This window comes from Notolabrus celidotus, chromosome 9, assembly GCF_009762535.1.
Source record: "Notolabrus celidotus isolate fNotCel1 chromosome 9, fNotCel1.pri, whole genome shotgun sequence".
Taxonomy (NCBI): Eukaryota; Metazoa; Chordata; class Actinopteri; order Labriformes; family Labridae; genus Notolabrus; species Notolabrus celidotus.
In genome coordinates, this window is record NC_048280.1 from 3542045 (window position 1) to 3559769 (window position 17725).

Genomic DNA, 17725 nt, shown 5'->3' on the forward strand with positions numbered 1-17725 from the left:
CTTCTATTTTATAATGTAAAACTACCTCTGCAACTCACCACTGCACTTTATCATATTATTTTAGCCTGTACATATTAGTCAAGCTATTTGTTGTTTCTTTGTATTTATAGCTAAGGTTATTGTTATTATATTTTCATTTTATTTTTTATTGTAGTTCTTATTCTTATTCCTACTCTTATGCCTTGTACAAAGAGAGAACAGTTTACTAAAGTCAAATTCCTTGTGTGTTCAAGCATACTTGGCGAATAAAGCTGATTCTGATTCTGATTCTGATTCTGATATCTCTCTCCCCTGACGTCACGACACGTCATGCGGAAGTGGTTTTGATTGCGGAAGTGCAGAGCTGCTGAAGGCGCTGCCCACAGTAGCAGTCTGGTTTAGGACCCTGTTATTTGATCGCATTTTGATCCAGCTGTATGTAGGCCTCTGGGAGCTTCGGTTAACAGCTCGATCGGGTAAGAATGAAGATAAAGTAACTTAATAGTTGTTTGATTCTTAGTCTTTACACTCGTAAAGAAACCTAGCTTTGCTAAGTTAGCACGGCTAACGCGAACTCGTTGAGAAACATTGATCAGTGACTGGGCGAGCTAGATGACTTCATCCCGGGGAGGGAGAACTGTTTTATGGCACTCCATGAGCATGCAAGTGGAGTGAATGACTAAACACATGATAATAAGATGAAAGTAAATATGTGTGTTTAAGTGATTTACATTTAAACGACCCACAGAGTGTCAATATGTCTTATCTACCACTGCTCTGAATGACAGTGAGCTAAAAGTTGTTCATTTTCAAAGTATCCATCAGATTATTCATATTTAATAAGCTTTAACTACTGTCCTTCTGATATTATCTTTGTTCAAAATATTATCAGCAACTTAAAATATTAAGTTTCAATTAGGAGGAAAAGTTAGCCATCATTTCAACTATTCAATTAATCATTAAAGCTCCTGTGAGGAGTTTTTGAGTGGTCATGAAATGGACTGAAATTAACAGTGATGCCTCTTTATGACCTAGAAAAGCAAACAAGATTGTCAGAAAAGGTATTTATCATTTCTGTTTTGTTATTTTAGAGCCTGAAATCGCTGTGAGAGGGTAGGTGTCAGATGGGGTGATTGACAGCACGTCAAGAAAAAAAACTTTTCTGAAGTAAATTATTCTTAATGAGTGAAATAGTTGACTGTTAGTTAAAAGCAGAAGGAGGTAATATAATTTACACATGTACAGGATAAAATAAGCAAGATCACTTAGTCCACAGGGGGGCACCAAAGTCAACACAAACAGAACGTCCCTCACAGGAGCTTTAATTAAAAAATAATAATAATCAAAAACTCACGGGACTATTTTCATACCTGTAAAATATATTTTGTTCATTATTGTCACTAGGGTCTTACTTTAATGTTGTAAAACTGGCACATAGTGACTGTAGCCCCTTTTTTGAAAGCTGTTAGCACCCTCTCAATTAAAAACAATAGAAGAAGAAAACATTGATGCCAGGTACAGGTGGAACAGGTTTGGGTCTGTCAGACTTTGTCCATTGTCCAAAAGTTCTGTGAAGAAGTTCTTTGAAATAAAAACAAACATCTGATCAATTGTCAGATAGTATTAATGCTTGAAATTCCCATTCTTACTTTGTGTGTTGTATTGACACTACTACTGTTAGAGCACAGCCTTGTGTCCACTTTTAAAGCTACTGATGTATGTGGCCTCAATATAATAGCTGAGTAATGAAGGGTTAACATAAACTACAATATACTGTATAAGTGTGGGATATTTTATAAGTTGTCAGTCTATTTTGGATGTTGAATCTTGATTCTGAAAATATAACTTAGTGGAGTAGTAGAAGTATTCACTTTTCACTTTTACTTCAATCAATCAATCTTTATTTATATAGCACCAAATCAAAACAAATGTTATCTGAAGATAGTCCTATCTTAGGGACAGGACTCAGTCTGATCTCATCTTAATCCACCATGAGCAGAGCACTTTGCAGCATTTAGCAAGTTACAGTGGCAAGGACAAACTTCCTTTAACAGGCAGAAACCTCCAGCAGGACCAGACTCATGTTAGACAGACATCTGCTGAGACCGTGTTGGAGAGAGGGATAGAGGAGATGAAGAGAGAGAGAGATGATAGTGGTGAGACAGATAGTAGTAGTAGTCGTTGTAGCAGCTGGAGTCTGGGATGTCCACAGCAGCAACTCAGAGGAACCTACAAGACAAGGGAGCTCAGGGACTCCAGAAAGATCTATGGTTAGTGACTTTAATGAGACAGGGAGAGTTAAAGTAAGAGATATCAGGGGGAGACAGGATCCCAGTGTGTCAGTCCAAGTCTGTAGCAGCATAATTAAGAGCTGGTCCAAGCCTGAACCAGGTTTGCTGCACTTTGCAGCATTTAGCAAGTTACAGGGGCAAGGACAAACTTCCTTTAAGAGGCAGAAACATCCAGCAGGACCAGACTCAAGTTAGACACACATCTGCTGAGATCGAGTTGGAGAGAGGGATAGAGGGAGGTGAAGAGAGAGAGAGAGAGGTGATAGTGGTGAGTCAGATAGTAGTAGTAGTAGTTGTAGCAGCTGGTTTACATTTAGTCCCCAGCTTCTGTAATTCATGTCACAATAACTGATATGACGATTAACTAGCAGTAAAGGAACACAGATAACAACACCAGCTAGAGGAAACAGCTGTTTGCACTGCCTGTTGATTTAGTTTGAGAAGATTAAGAAGGTAGAATAAATATTTTCCTGAAGAAGAATGGAAGTGATCTTTTTCTTTATGTAGTATCATAAATGTGCTCGACTGAAGGCACAAAACAAATCTTAAATAAAGGTAAAGTTTTTTCACAGCTCACGCCTCCTCTCTTCTCTTATCAGAGCCACACCTCTTACAGCTCAACTATTAACTCTTTGTCCTCTCCTCTCTGTTCCGGCTCATCATGACAGAATCAATGCGAGCCTCCTGACTGTTAGTCAGCGTGCTGAGTTGGCCCTCTCACATTTGTCTTCGTTTTCACTGACAGAGTAGAAAACCCAGAGTCATACTGAATGAGCCGCCTCAGCAGAGGGATTGTTTTTCTAAAGATACTCAGTCACAGTTGTAGGGAGAGAAGACAGAGACACTGTTTGTTTAGTGAGGGATAATGTGTAGTTAGCAGGTAGTTATGGGAAATAGAATCTGGACAGGGTGAGACAAGACTCAGACTCTGATGCTTATTACCAGGATACTAACTTAAAATACAAACACGTCAGCAAAAATGATGATTTTATTGATCTAAGATTATTTATGTAAACAGTTTCTGAAGCGCTGTTTTGAAGCCGATCGTCGGTAGGTGCCATATTGGAAATGCTGAACTCAACCTAACTTTGTCCGAGCTACTGTGAGGTAAAGAGGCGGGCCTTTAGCCTTTCATTAACAGCTACAGGATGCCCGCCTGTCAATTAAGTCAGCTATGCCCTTATTTGGGCAGTACTCATAAGTGTAATATCTTCTAAAACACTGAGTTATAAAAAAATGTGACCTGGTACAGTGTGTGCCGGAAGAGAAACAAGCTATTCAGACTTAAACAGTTTTTTGAACCAGGCTGTAAATATGTTTATTTCTTCTGTAAAGATCGTCTCCTTTGAATGGGTGTGTATATGGTTTACAGTACTTCTGGAACCAGCCTCTAGTGGACGCTCCATGAACTGCAGTTTTTAGCACTTCAGCATGGGCTTCATATTTTAAGACTGGAGGTTGCCGCTTGGTGTCAACAAGCAAAATGTACCTTAACTTTTTCCCCTGTGGATTGATTTGACATGACGTGTGATCAGTTTGCCTCTGGCGTTGCTCATGTTTGTGAAAGTTGATAACCATAGTCAAGGGGTTTTCACCAATCAGAATCAAGCAACTTACACAGAAATGATGATTTTATTGATCTAAGATTATTTATGTAAACAGTTTCTGAAGCGCTGTTTTGAAGCCGATCGTCGGTAGGTGCCATATTGGAAATTCTGAACTCAACCTAACTTTGTCCGAGCTACTGTGAGGTAAAGAGGCGGGCCTTTAGCCTTTTCATTAACAGCTACAGGATGCCCGCCTGTCAGTCAAGTCAGCTATGCCCTTATTTGGGCAATACTCGTAGGTGTAATATCTTCTAAAACACTGAGTTATAAAATAATTTGTCCCGGTACAGTGTGTGCCGGTAGAGAAACGAGCTATTCAGACTTAAAAAATTTTTTTTTACCAGGCTGTAAACATGTTTATTTCTGCTGTAAAGATCGTCTCCTTTGAATGGGTGTGTATGTGGTTTCCAGTACTTCTGGAGCCAGCCTCTAGTGGACGCTCCATGAACTGCAGTTTTTAGCACTTCAGCATGGGCTTCATATTTTAAGACTGGAGGTTGCCGCTTGGTGTCAACAAGCAAAATGTACCTTAACTTTTTTCCCTGTGGATTGATTTGACATGACGTGTGATCAGTTTGCCTCTGGCGTTGCTCATGTTTGTGAAAGTTGATAACCATAGTCAAGGGGTTTTGACCAATCAGAATCAAGCAACTTACACAGCCGGAAGATCAGTAAAAGAGCCGGGTAATAATACAGGATAACACTCTGAAGATTTAAGTGTGCATGTGTGATATCTGGTTCATTCAGAGTATCACCCTATCCATTTGAATGTAGGTATGACTGATATTTTAGAGACAGTTTTCTATCAATATATGAACAGTTTCATGATAAATAAAAACTCAAATCCAACTGGAAATCCTCTCCATCTTGTTTTACTGTTGGATTCGGCGACTAACTTGTAATAAAGCAGCTGTTAAAGCCCCCCAAGGATTCTTGAGTTCTTGCAAAACCTTCAAATTCTGAGGCAGCCCACTTTTCCACTGAGCCGCAGCCGCCCACAACAGTAAAAATTAAAAGCTTGATGACACGCCTAGGATAAAGAAGTGTCAGTTGGGAAACAATTTCCATCACACTCTGCTTATATCAGAGTTAATCTAAAGACCACTCTTGCACTTTCCCCTCTGATAACTTGATGTGCAGGTTGTTACTGTTTTCAGTTTTCAGATCAGGTTGTTGGTTTATTTGTCAGGCTACATAGAAAGTAAACAAACATTGACCCAGTGTCTAATGTCAACACTAACAAGAGCTGTTCCTGACTTCATGCAAAACAGAAGCAAAACAGAGTGTGAAAGAATACAGGACATCTAAAGCAGGTACTTCAAGATCGTATCTCTGAAAGAAATGTAGCTTGACAACCGTTTGAGTGACATCTCCACTTCGTACTCCACTTCACCTCCATGTGACTTTGGCTCCTGTCTCACATGTCAGGAGAACTTTAAATATGAAGTTATCAAAAGTTGCTGCAAGAAGTCAAAAGATCAGACTCTGTTAGTTTTATAACCTTCATCCTCAAACTCTCTTTTGTTTCCAGTGTTCCAGGTTGAGCTGCCGTGATGGCGGACCACACTGACGTCAGCCTGCAGCCGGAGGAGCGAGTCCGAGCTCTGACCAAGAAGGGAAGCTCCGTGGAGGTGAACGACGACGTTCCTCCGCGCCGCTACTTCCGCTCCGGCATGGAGATGATCCGCATGGCTAACGTGTACACAGAGGAGGGCAACATCGAGCACGCCTTCGTCCTTTACAATAAATACATCACGTGAGTGTTTGTAATGAGCTCTGCGGTGTATTTGGAACATTCATTGAAGCATTTTACTCTTCATTGTAATCTGCTTGTTGTTGTTTACTTTGAGGGTTTTCACACAAGCAAACAAAACAAAGAAAAACAAACACATTTCTCAGGATTCACTCAAGTGTTTCCTGACTTATTTCAATCAGTAGTGAACAACGGAATGATGCCAACATGTGCTCCTCTACTTTAAAAGATGGACAAAGAGCAGGCAGGTGCAGAGTCTGTTTACAGAAAGTTAATCAACCAGAGGATCTTTAATTTATCTGAATACTCCATGCAGGAGTAAACAAATATTCATCTGTGAATAATGACAAATGTTTCCCTTTTTCCCCCCAGGCTCTTTATAGAAAAACTTCCAAAGCACCGGGATTACAAAACAGCAAACATCCCTGAGAAGAAGGACACACTAAAGGTACGCTAACAGTGTAACACCAACAGTGTAACGCTAACAGTGTAACGCTAACTCAGTGTAACACTAACTCAGTGTAACACTAACAGTGTAACGCTAGCAGTGTAACACTAACAGTGTAACGATATGTCATTGTAACGCTTACAATGTAACGCTAACTCAGTGTAACGCTAACAATGTAACGCTAACTCAGTGTAACGCTAGCAGTGTAACGCTAACAGTGTAACGCTAACTCAGTGTAACGCTTACTCAGTGTAACACTAACAGTGTAACGCTAACAGTGTAACGCTAACAGTGTAACGCTAACAGTGTAACCCTAACTCAGTGTAACGCTAACAATGTAACGCTAACTCAGTATAATGCTAACAGTTTAACACTAACAGTGTAACACTAACAGTGTAACGCAAGAGTGTTATACAAAGAGTGTTATGCTATGAGTGTCTAACACTGTAACTCAGTGTCATGCTAACACTGTAACCCTTACACTGTAACGCTAACAGTGTAACACTAACAGTATACTGCTTACAGTATATCACTAACAGTGTAACACTAACATTATACTGCTTACAGTAAACCGCTAACAGTGTAACGCTAACAGTATACTGCTAACAGTATATCACTAACAGTGTAACGCTAACAGTGTAACACTAACAGTATACTGCTAACAGTATAAAACAGTCAAATATATCAGAACATGTCTCTATAGTGATGAAGGTAGGGGTTGTCATAGCTGCCTGACAGATAGAAGAAAAGTACAACCTCCCAAGATCTTTGAAATGAGATAGAACTTATGTTAGAAACAATATGATATGAACTAGTGTTGTGATATTTTGTGATTTGAAAGTAATTATACTATCTGTTTGTATATGTTCAAATATAAAGTCTGACAACAAGTAACCCATCCATGTTTGACATGTTTCCTCAACTTTCTCTCCGTCTCCAGAAACTGAAGGACGTGGCGTTTCCTCAGGCAGAGGTTCTGAAAAAATCTCTTCTGAAGAGATTTGATCAAGAGTATGCACAGTACCTCGTCAAAAAGGTAAAACCTTTGTGCATTTTGATGCTTGAAGAAACCTTTAATGGTTAAAATGTTTGGATGAATTCCTTCTTAATACTTTTACTTATTAACATAATAACTCTTTCTGTTAATGCAATCTGGTGCTTTTGAACAGAGCAGGGTTCAGGATCAATTCCTTCTGTAGAGGATAGTAAGTAAGGGCTAATTCTAAAGACAAATTGATCTAACGTCTCTATGCTCCTATTGTCATTGAACACACCACGCTGAGTGTTTCCATTAGTGCAGGAGAAAGGCCGTTGTGCACCTGGTTTAACTTCTCTGTCCCATGACTGCCAAAGTCTGATGACTGTTTCCTTTCTTTAGATTTTTAGATACATTTAATCACGTTTCAAGCACAACATGGACTCACCCCTCCGTATATTTCTGAACTTTTATACCCCCAAGAACCAGGACACAGTCTGAGATCCACTGGCAGTGCTTTGCTTGCTGTACCAGAAGAGATCAGATTTGCAGAATCAATCCCTAATTTGATTTCACTACTCAAGACACACCTTTTATAACAAAGCTTTTATTTTATGAATTTATTCTAATTTTTAACATTTTATCTCTCTGCTTTTACTGTTTTTGTGAAACACTTAACTTGTATTGACAAGTGCTATACACAAAAGTATTATAATTATTATTATAATAAAATAAATAAATAATATTGTTAATATTTTTTTGTATTATATGTATTATTATTTTTATAATTCTTTTCATTTCTATTTTTTTCATTCTTTTTATTTTAATTTATTATTATTATTATTATTATTATTATTATTATTATTTATTATCGTCATTATTATTTTTATTATATATCTATCTATATATATATATATATATATATAATTATTATTATATTATATATTTTTTAATTATTGTTATTATATATTATTATTTTATTATATATATATATATATATATATATATATATATATATATATATATATATATATATATATATATATATATATATATATATATATCTGTGTATAATAAAATAATAAAGAGATATATATAGTTTCATGTATTATTATTATTATTATTATTATTATTAATTCATTATTATTATTATTATTATTATTATTATTATTATCATTATTTAAATCTTGTTTAAAATGTATTCAACCAGGAGAGCCTCATCACCTCGCATCTGGTTCCACCAAAGCTACAATCAGATAACATATAACGATTTTAAACAATCGTCTGTCAACATCTCTTGGATCACATTACAGATAATCATCAGCCAAAGCATCTGCAGCCTGATGCTTTCTCCTCCAGCTCCTTCAGTCTGCTTTTAAAACATTTAAAGAGACCAGCTCACTCAGACCTGAATCCTCCTGCAGCAGAGTCCATCCTGCAGGAGCAGCGCACCTAAGACTCATTTTCCCCATTTCAAGAAGCACTCTGGGGACAGAGAGCAAAAATAAGTCTTGAGACTGGGTCACAGAGTGAAGACTGTAACTCCCAGTGTTTTTAAATAATGACTGACCTTTCTTAAACCGCCCCAGCTCAAACCGTTTCAGTTTAATGTTTCACGTGTCTTTAATTCATCGCCTTTCTCCTGCACATAAAACCAATACTCAGAAACAGAACCCACCTGTTCTAACTTTCACATGTCTGACGTGTTCTCTGTACCCTCAGAAAGAGGAGGACGAGGCCATGGCGAAGGAGCAGTCCAAGCAGCGGGCGCTGGACGCTGAGCGGGAACGCGTGGCGGAGATGCAGCGGCGGCAGCGGGAGCAGGAGCAGTTCAGTGCCTTCGAGGCGATGATACGCCGCCAGGAGCTGGAGAAGGAGCGTCAGCGTGTGCTCTTGGAGTTTGCTACCCCTGCTACACCTTCCCCTGATCTGCCCCTCATCCCAGGCATCCAAGGCCCCTCACCGGTCTCCCCCTCCGCCCCCCAGAGCCCAGGGGACCTCACCGGCAACAACCAATACCCCCGCCCTCAATCAACCAGCGGCCCGCCCACCTTCGACCGCTCGCTGAAGCCGGGCTCTCTGGTCAGCCCCGGGAACAACAGTGAGTTAATCTTCCTCTGCCACGAGGGGCCGGCCCTCAGAGGATTTAAATACTGCCCTGCTCCTGCTTTAAAGTATTTATTCTTCTGAGCTGATTTCTGTCCCCCTGACCTACTTAATTTCAAACCATGCCGTGCCTCAGAACAAGACGAGAAGCTAACTTTTGCATTCAGCTTTTGTTGACTCCTCTACATGCTGTTTGCAGATACAATGGTGGATGCCCTGCGGCAGTTGGCTGTCCCCGCTGAGCTGTGCCGGAGCTTTCTGAGGCTGGCCGAGTCCAACACAAGCCGAGCTGTAGAAACTTGTGGCATCCTGTGTGGCAAACTGGTAAGACTCTGAAACAGAGCGGCTGTGTTGATGCGGCCGCTCGGGATCGATCTGTTACAGGAAGCCCGAAGGAGAGATGTTTCACAAAAGCTTTCACAAGTTTTTGATGTTAGAATTTGCAGCGTTGGATTCGATAAGTTGAGAGAGTTACAGAAAGAGTTCCCTGTTCAGACTCCGATGAGCGTGTGAGGAATGTTGTGAGTGGAACGGAGACATCAGCTGACCTCGCACGCCACAGGGCCAGGACTTAATCTCACACTCACTGTCCCAGAGCTGCTCAACTTTATTCTGATTGAATACTTTTCTGCTCAGGTTACCTTTGAAGCTCCCTCGCCTTTTTGTCACCAGCGTTTCTTATTTACCAGTTAGAGCGCGGTCACTTCAGTCTAGTGATGGGAATTCCAACTCTTTTTAGAGAGCCGGTTCTTTTGGCTCGGCTCACTACAAAAGAGTTGGCTCTTTTTAGAGAGCCGGCTCTTTCGGCTCCCAAGTGGCTCCTCAGATTTTTTCTTTTTTAAATTAATGTATTACCTAAAATATTGTTAAATTATATGTCAAATGAGTAACTAATGTAAAAAACATACATTATATCAAATGTGTATTATTTAAAGGCTTTATTTATATACTCAACATGGAGCAGAGTGCTACAAAAATTAAATATAAAGTACAAAAATAAGACCCCTCACAATTAGACAAAAAGGTCCAATCTCTAATTGCATGTATATTATTTATAAACTTTGAAACACCTTCATTAACAGCAGGTTCCCTTCACTGTCTTTATTCTTCACTTCTTGCACTGATGGATAAACACTTCTAATGTCCATGACCTGGAGGACTGAGATCCTTCACAGACACTTCTAATGTGCCTTTGCAGGTTTTTTGTGGAGCCTGATTGATGACACTTTCAACACTTTACCTTTTAAGAGTCTATGCCGTTTCAATGTGTCTAAAGTTTACTGTGTTTTCCTGTAGTCACTCGTTTTCTCACCTTTCCAGTGCGTTCTCTGTCTGTCGTGCATGTTCTCCCTCTCGTCTCCTTCCTGTTGGTGCTCACTGTGCTGTGTGTGTCTGTAACCCCTCCCCTCCCCGTTCTGCTCAATGTAGACACGTGATTGGTCAAGACGCCACCATATGTCTTTAGGGATGACCACAATTAATCGATTATCGATTAATTAATTGTTAAGAAATTACTTGAAACACACATTTTTGTTATCAATTTTCCGTCACGTGGAACAATCATCATGTGGTCTCATATTACACTCATCTATCAGGGAGGTGTTTTCAGTTTAAAGCATGTTTCAGTGATTCAGCTGTTAAAGGTGTTGCGCACAGCGGAGACGCTCAGCTGGCGGCTGCGGCTGCGCGTCAGGTCTCCACGTGCGCTTTTTAAAAGAGGATCAATACAAAACTGCTGCCAACAACAACACAGACACAAAGGTTGACAACTTTAAACAGGACATTTCCCACCTTTGGATACGAAGGCAACAGACAGGTGGGAAATTCTGGTACGCTACGTTTACAGATCAGCAACATCAGAGCCGTCTGAGCTTTTCTGCAGCTGGACTGATTATGACCCGGTTGCGCTCCCGGCTGACACCTGACCGAATACACATGTTTATTTTTCTCAATAAGAACGAGTAGACAGAAAACTGGACACTGTGAGTCTGAAGTACTTTTCTGTTAGTATTATGAGCCTTCACTTTATAAGATTATGTCCGCGGAGAATATTTTAATGAGCCTGATCGTTGATATTCTGCGTGTCAAACATGTACCTGTATTCAATCCTGTCAGTTATTTGCATTTTGTTTGTAGAAAATATAATTTAGGGGTAAAACAACATATTTGGCATTGTTTTTGACGTAAGAATAGTAATGTTTTTTTTATCAATTAATCAATAATTGATCTTTAACATTTCCAAAAATCGATCACGGAGGGTCAGGAGCTCAGACATCCGGGAGAGGCTCGAAGTAGAGCCGCTGCTCCTCCGGATCGAGAGGAGCCAGATGAGGTGGTTCGGGCATCTGGTTAGGATGCCTCCCGGGCGTCTCCCTGGGGAGGTGTTTCGGGCATGTCCGACTGGGAGGAGGCCACGGGGAAGGCCCAGGACACGCTGGCGAGACTATGTCTCTCAGCTGGCCTGGGAGCGCCTCGGTATCCTCCCAGAAGAGCTGGTGGAAGTGGCCGGGGAGAGGAGTGTCTGGGCTTCCCTGCTGAGACTGCTGCCCCCGCGACCCGGACCCGGATAAGCGGAAGAAGATGGATGGATGGATGGATCACGGAAAATATTTAAAATGTACATCCCTAGTCTTGACCAATCACGTGAGGCTTTAACAGAAAAAGACAAGAAAAATAAAAAATACGGCTCCCAGTCAGGAGCCGGCTCCCGTCGTTCACTTCAAAGAGCCAGCTCTTAGAGCCGGATCGTTCGCAACCATAGACTGTAAATAAAATGGACAGCGTTGCTCCGCCTCTTCCCGTTGTACGGTTCTGAAGCCAAAAAATCCCTCTCCTGGGCGCCGCCATTGTGCAGCCAGAGCCTGTGAAGCCACTGTAATAAGCTCCGCCCTACAGCGTGATGTCACAGGACGCTGTGTGTCCTTTGAAGTTTCGTTCTACGGCGGCTGTGAATCAAAGGAAACAGGAAGTAAAACCCCGTTTTTTAAACTCTAATAACTAATGAAAAAGAAACTTTTCAGGAAAAAGAGGACTTGAACACAAAACAGTCAAATACTAACTACATATCACCACAGAATACTGATGTGAGAAACATTCATACGACGTGTATTTATTTTTTAAATGTTGACTGCTCCTCCATTCAAATGAATGGAGGAGACGGATTTTTTGACCTATACTGCAGCCAGCCACCAGGGGGCAGTCACACTGCTGAAAGCCTCACCACCAGGGCCGTGTCCGGCACGCTTGTTCAGGACCGACACATCACTACTTCAGTCCATGGAAAGTGTTTTGCTTAACTTTGAGAAATGTATCAGTAGAACTCTTTTTCTTGTTTGCAGACGAGAAATGCGTTCACCGTGACCCACGTCATCGTACCAAAGCAGTCTGGGGGACCCGACTATTGTGACACAGAAAACGAGGAGGAACTCTTCCTCATACAGGACCAGTACGATCTCATCACCCTCGGCTGGATACATGTGAGTGAAGACAGACAACTGTCACATAATCACCTTTTCAAACAAATCAGCAACAGCATCACTTTACTTCAGAGAGCTCGCTGAAATTTGAAATGGTGAAGTTTTTTAAAGCTCCTGTGAGGATTTTTTAACTGGTTAATATTAATATTGATGTCTCTTTATGACCTAAAGCAGGGGTTCCCAATGTGTGGGTCGGGACCCCCTGAAGGGTCGCGAGACACAAATGGGGGGGTCGTGAGATGTCTTCCAGAATGTTTTATTTTAATTATCTAAAATTAGTACATTTCACCCCCTGTAGTAAAAAATATCAACAAAAATAGATTTAAAGATTCAAAGGTTTTTATTGTCAATTTACACTATATATACGAAGACGTACAGGAAAAACAAGATGCTGTTTCTCTCTTCCAACTCTTAAATAGCAAAAATTTTAATATAAAATACAATAAAAATATAATAAAATCCAGTTGAAAACAGCCTATGTACACAGTGCAGGTATTGCAGTGCTGTGACAGTTTAAAAATGTAGCTAAACTTGAAAAAAACAAACCTTGAAAATAGAAAATGTAATGAGTTTTCTGCCTTGTTGGAAGATGTTGTAATAATGGTGTAGAATACGGAGTATATGAAGTATTAAATCACAAACCTGTCCAGTAAACTGAAACATATTGTCAACAAACGTGCACTGAAGTCTGTCCCTTGTGTGTCCCAGACTCACCCCACACAGACGGCCTTCCTGTCCAGCGTGGACCTCCACACACACTGCTCCTACCAGATGATGCTGCCGGAGGCCATCGCTATCGTCTGCTCGCCCAAGTTCAATGAGTGAGTCAGAAACCTTCACAAGGGATCGATCGCAGCTGCTAATAGCATCAAGGATTGTGCATCATCCGCTTTCTACTCCATCTGAAGGTCATGTTCTCAAAGCATTTTGTGCTCATGACATTCAAGAGCAGACAAACCTACAAAGTTTTGCAGATCTGCACAGTTGGCTCCAGTTCTTGGTCCATCAGCTGGTCTTTTCTGTGCTGTGCAGAACTGTGCTGTGTGCTCTCATCCTCACAGGACTGTAGCGTGGATTCGATTCATAACAAATGTGATGCAAATTTTAAAGTTTACATCCAGATTACTGACTGGAGTGAAAAAATCAGCTTGTCCAGATAAAAAGAAAAAGTCTTCCAGAGGTGTGCAGGTGATTGTTGTCATGATCACGTTATAAACCTTTATGAATACTGCAGCTCAGTTACCATGAACTCTGAAAACATGTTGAAAATGTCCCTCTAATTGCGCCTGGCTGCACATGTTTTGCAGTGGGGTTAATTTGCAGAGAAAGGGTCCTGTTTCACTCAAAATGAATGCATGATGGCTCATTTAATTTCATGCACACAACACCGGCACACAGAGGTGCTATGTCCTCTGTATGTACACACTTTGTGGTGCATTTAACCCTTTCGCCTTACTTGCACAGGTTAAGCGGGCGCCAAAGACCCATCTTTTAATCTATCTTACTCTAAAGTATGACTGTGTGACTCAGTGTTTGTTTGTTCCAGAATCGGCTACTTCAGATTGACAGATCGAGGAACAGAGGAGATCTCCACGTGTAAACAGAAAGGCTTTCACCCTCACAGCAAAGACCCCCCTCTATTTACAGTAAGTGCATCTCTACTGAGACCATGCAGGAGGTTTTTTGTTAACTGGAACATTTTTAAAGTGATGTTTTTTGGGCATTTTTATCTTTCATTGGATGGGAAAGCTGGAGAGAGACAGGGAATGTGGGGAGTAGAGAGCAGGGGAAGACATGCAGAGGACGAGGACTGTAGCCTCTGTTTATGGGGTGCAAGCTTAGACTGGTAGGCCAATGGTGCCCTGACTTAAACATTTTTATACTAGGTTAAACCTTTATCAAGTCTGGGTCATTTCAGCACTAAGTAGCTTGAAGTATCAGTGTCCAAACAATAAATGGGACTAGACAAGGTTTTTTTGTAGATACAGATTCTATAATGAATCCTGCCTCTCATTGTAATGATCATGAGTTTAATGTCATTGTTTGCAAGGCACAACTGGAAGAACAGAAAATGCCAGCATTGATTTTAGTTTTGCACAGTTTTGCTGATCCAGTCTGATAAAAAAACTATAACTTTTGTGACACTTAGCTCTTAGGAAGACCACAATTAGAGCTCTGTGCTCTCTCAGTGCTCTTTTGTGCCTCATTTATGAATGGAAAACAGCCTCGAATGAACGGAAATACTTCGTAGTAGCCACTGTTGATGTTTAAAAAATGTTTTTCTTCTTTTTTTTCACAAGCTGCTCTCAATCAATGATTCAATCAACCTTTATTTAAATAGCGCCAAATCACAACACACATTATTGGAAGACTCTTTCCAAACAGAGCAGGTCTAGATCGTACTCTATGTTCTATTATTAACAAAGACCCAACATCAAGACAGGATCAGATCCAGTCCCATCTTACAGACAGGACTCAGTCTGATCTCATCTTAATCCACCATGAGCAGAGTACTTTGCAGCATTTAGCAAGTTACAGTGGCAAGGACAAACTTCCTTTAACAGGCAGAAACCTCCAGCAGGACCAGACTCATGTTAGACACACATCTGCTGAGACCGAGTTTGAGAGCGGGATAGAGGGAGATGAAGAGAGAGAGAGAGATGATAGTGGGGAGACGGATAGTAGTAGTTGTAGCAGCTGGAGTCCGGCACGTCCACAGCAGCAGAGATCCAGAGGAACCTACGAGAAAAAGGAGCTCAGGACTCCAGAAAGGTTTATGGTTAGGAACTTTAATGGGACAGGAAGAGTTAAAATAAGTGATACCAGGGGGAGACAGCATCCCAGTGTGTCAGTTCCCCTGGCAGTCTATAACTAAGAGCTGGTCCAAGCCTGATCCAGCTCTAACTATAAGCTTTATCAAAAAGGAAAGTTTGAAGCCTACTCTTAAAAGTAGAGAGGGTGTCTGCCTCCTGGACCCTGACTGGTAGATGATTCCAAAGGAGAGGGGCCTGATAACTGAATCCAGTGGCAAGGACAATCTTCCTTTAACAGGCAGAAACCTGCAGCAGGACCAGACTCATGTTAGACACACATCTGCTGAGACTGTGTTGGCGTTGGAAAGATGGATAGAGGGAGATGGAGAGAGAGAGAGAGAGATGATAGTGGGGAGACAGATAGTAGGATTTGTAGCAGCTGGAGTTTGGCACATCCACAGCAGCAGGACTTCTACAGCAGAGATCCAGAGGAACCTACTAGAAAAAGGAGCTCAGGACTCCAGAAAGGTTTATGGTTAGGAACTTTAATGGGACCGGAAGAGTTAAAGTAAGTGATACCAGGGGGAGACAGCATCCCAGTGTGTCAGTTCCCCTGGCAGTCTATAACTAAGACCTGGTCCAAGCCTGATCCAGCTCTAACTATAAGCTTAATCAAAAAGGAAAGTTGGAAGCCTACTCTTAAAAGTAGAGAGGTTGTCTGCCTCCCGGACCCTGACTGGTAGATGATTCCAAAGGAGAGGTGCTTGATAACTGAAGGCTCGACCTCCCATACTACTTTTAGAGACTTTAGGTACAATGAGCAGGCCTGCACGTTGGGAGCTCTGCATTCTATTATTTTCTCATCCATAAAAACAGACTCTAATGCTTGTCTCCTTCTCTTCCTCCTCCTCAGCACGCAGCCCACGTCAACATCACAGACGACACTGTGTCCATGATGGATCTGCGGTGATCGTGTTGTTATTCCTTCTCCACCAGAACACTCACAGACTGTTTTAAAAAAAACAAAAAAACACTGCAGACATTAAACTGGAGAAAACACTCTTGTTGTTTTATAAGGACGGCACTGAGCAGACGCCGGATGCGTTTACCATTTTTATGGACTCTAATTGTTTTCAAAGGGGGATGACATTGTGAACTCTTTTTCTTTTTTTTTTTGCTCTTAAAGAAAAAAACAACATATTATTGCACTTTCCAGGCAAACAACTTCTACCCGCTTCATGGACCGGTGAAGCTCTGGCTCTTCAACCCCTCTGCTCTGTCAGTGTGTGCTCATAATCCTCACTGTTCCATTTGTTTCAGCCATTATTAAAAGACATGTACGTCTCTGTGTGAAGTGTCCGGTAATCCAATCCTTGTTTGTCATCAAAGTTTGGTTCAGCCTGAGAGATTAAGTGCCAAGGATAAGATCATTCTCATGTCGGCGAGTTGTTTGTTGTGCATCACGAAGTCTTTGTTGTTCCTTCGTCTCGTTGTGTTTCCCTCATAAGCTGTTGAAGTGCTCTGAGTGACGAGAGAAAAAACAGCCAGTTGTAACTCAGGTATGCAGGCAGAGCTACTGCTCTGTATTATATTTTTATATACAAACACTCTCACTCCACGGTATCCTTTATCCTTAAAGGGTTTTGTTGAAGTTTAACCCCCTGCTTATGATGGATCCATCACCTTCCTGTCTTTATTTCCTCATTCTTCCTTTGTGTTTCTTCGGGGGAAGCTTTCGGTTAAACCCTCTAAAAAGTGTCTGAGCTTCAGAGAGAACGTGCAACAGGAAATCTGAATGTACCTTCTGCTACACGTTACTAACTGCCTGACTATGTTTCATGCCTCTTAACTGTTTCTGTTTGCTCCCTTCTCTTGAGAGAAGAAGTAAATGATTAGCCATAAATGTGAGAAAACCTACAAAGAATCAAATGCCAAGAAAAATAAACTCATTGTAGATTAACTTGTTCTGCATTCCTCTTTGTGTCATGTTTGTCCGGTTTGTAACAAGGTACACATTCAAAGTGTGTTTACAGAGTAAGGAATGTATTCAACAGAGAGAAGTAGTTAAACATTTAAACTGAACTAAACATGGTAGGAATACCAGGCATCATTGTAAAGCATGTAATCTCAATCAATCAATCTTTATTTATATAGCTCCAAATCACAACAAACTTTATCTGAAAACTCTTTCTAAACAGAGCAGGTCTAGACCGTACTCTATGTTCTATTATTAACAAAGACCCAATATCAAGACAGGATAAGATCCGGTCCCATCTTACAGACAGGACTCAGTCTGATCTCATCTTAATCCACCATGAGCAGAGCACTTTGCAGCA

General features: G+C 41.0%; 1 protein-coding gene across 1 annotated transcript; it reads left to right on the forward strand.

Annotated features, from left to right (window-relative positions):
• Positions 1–312: 312 nt before the first annotated feature.
• Positions 313–17349, forward strand: LOC117819112 (STAM-binding protein-like A). Its single transcript, XM_034692342.1, has 10 exons — positions 313–455; positions 5409–5633; positions 6003–6078; positions 7019–7114; positions 8777–9155; positions 9360–9484; positions 12499–12636; positions 13345–13457; positions 14183–14282; positions 16303–17349. Exons 2-10 carry the CDS (start codon positions 5431–5433, stop codon positions 16357–16359), a joined length of 1287 nt encoding a protein of 428 aa, XP_034548233.1. The 5' UTR covers positions 313–455; positions 5409–5430; the 3' UTR covers positions 16360–17349.
• Positions 17350–17725: the final 376 nt, after the last annotated feature.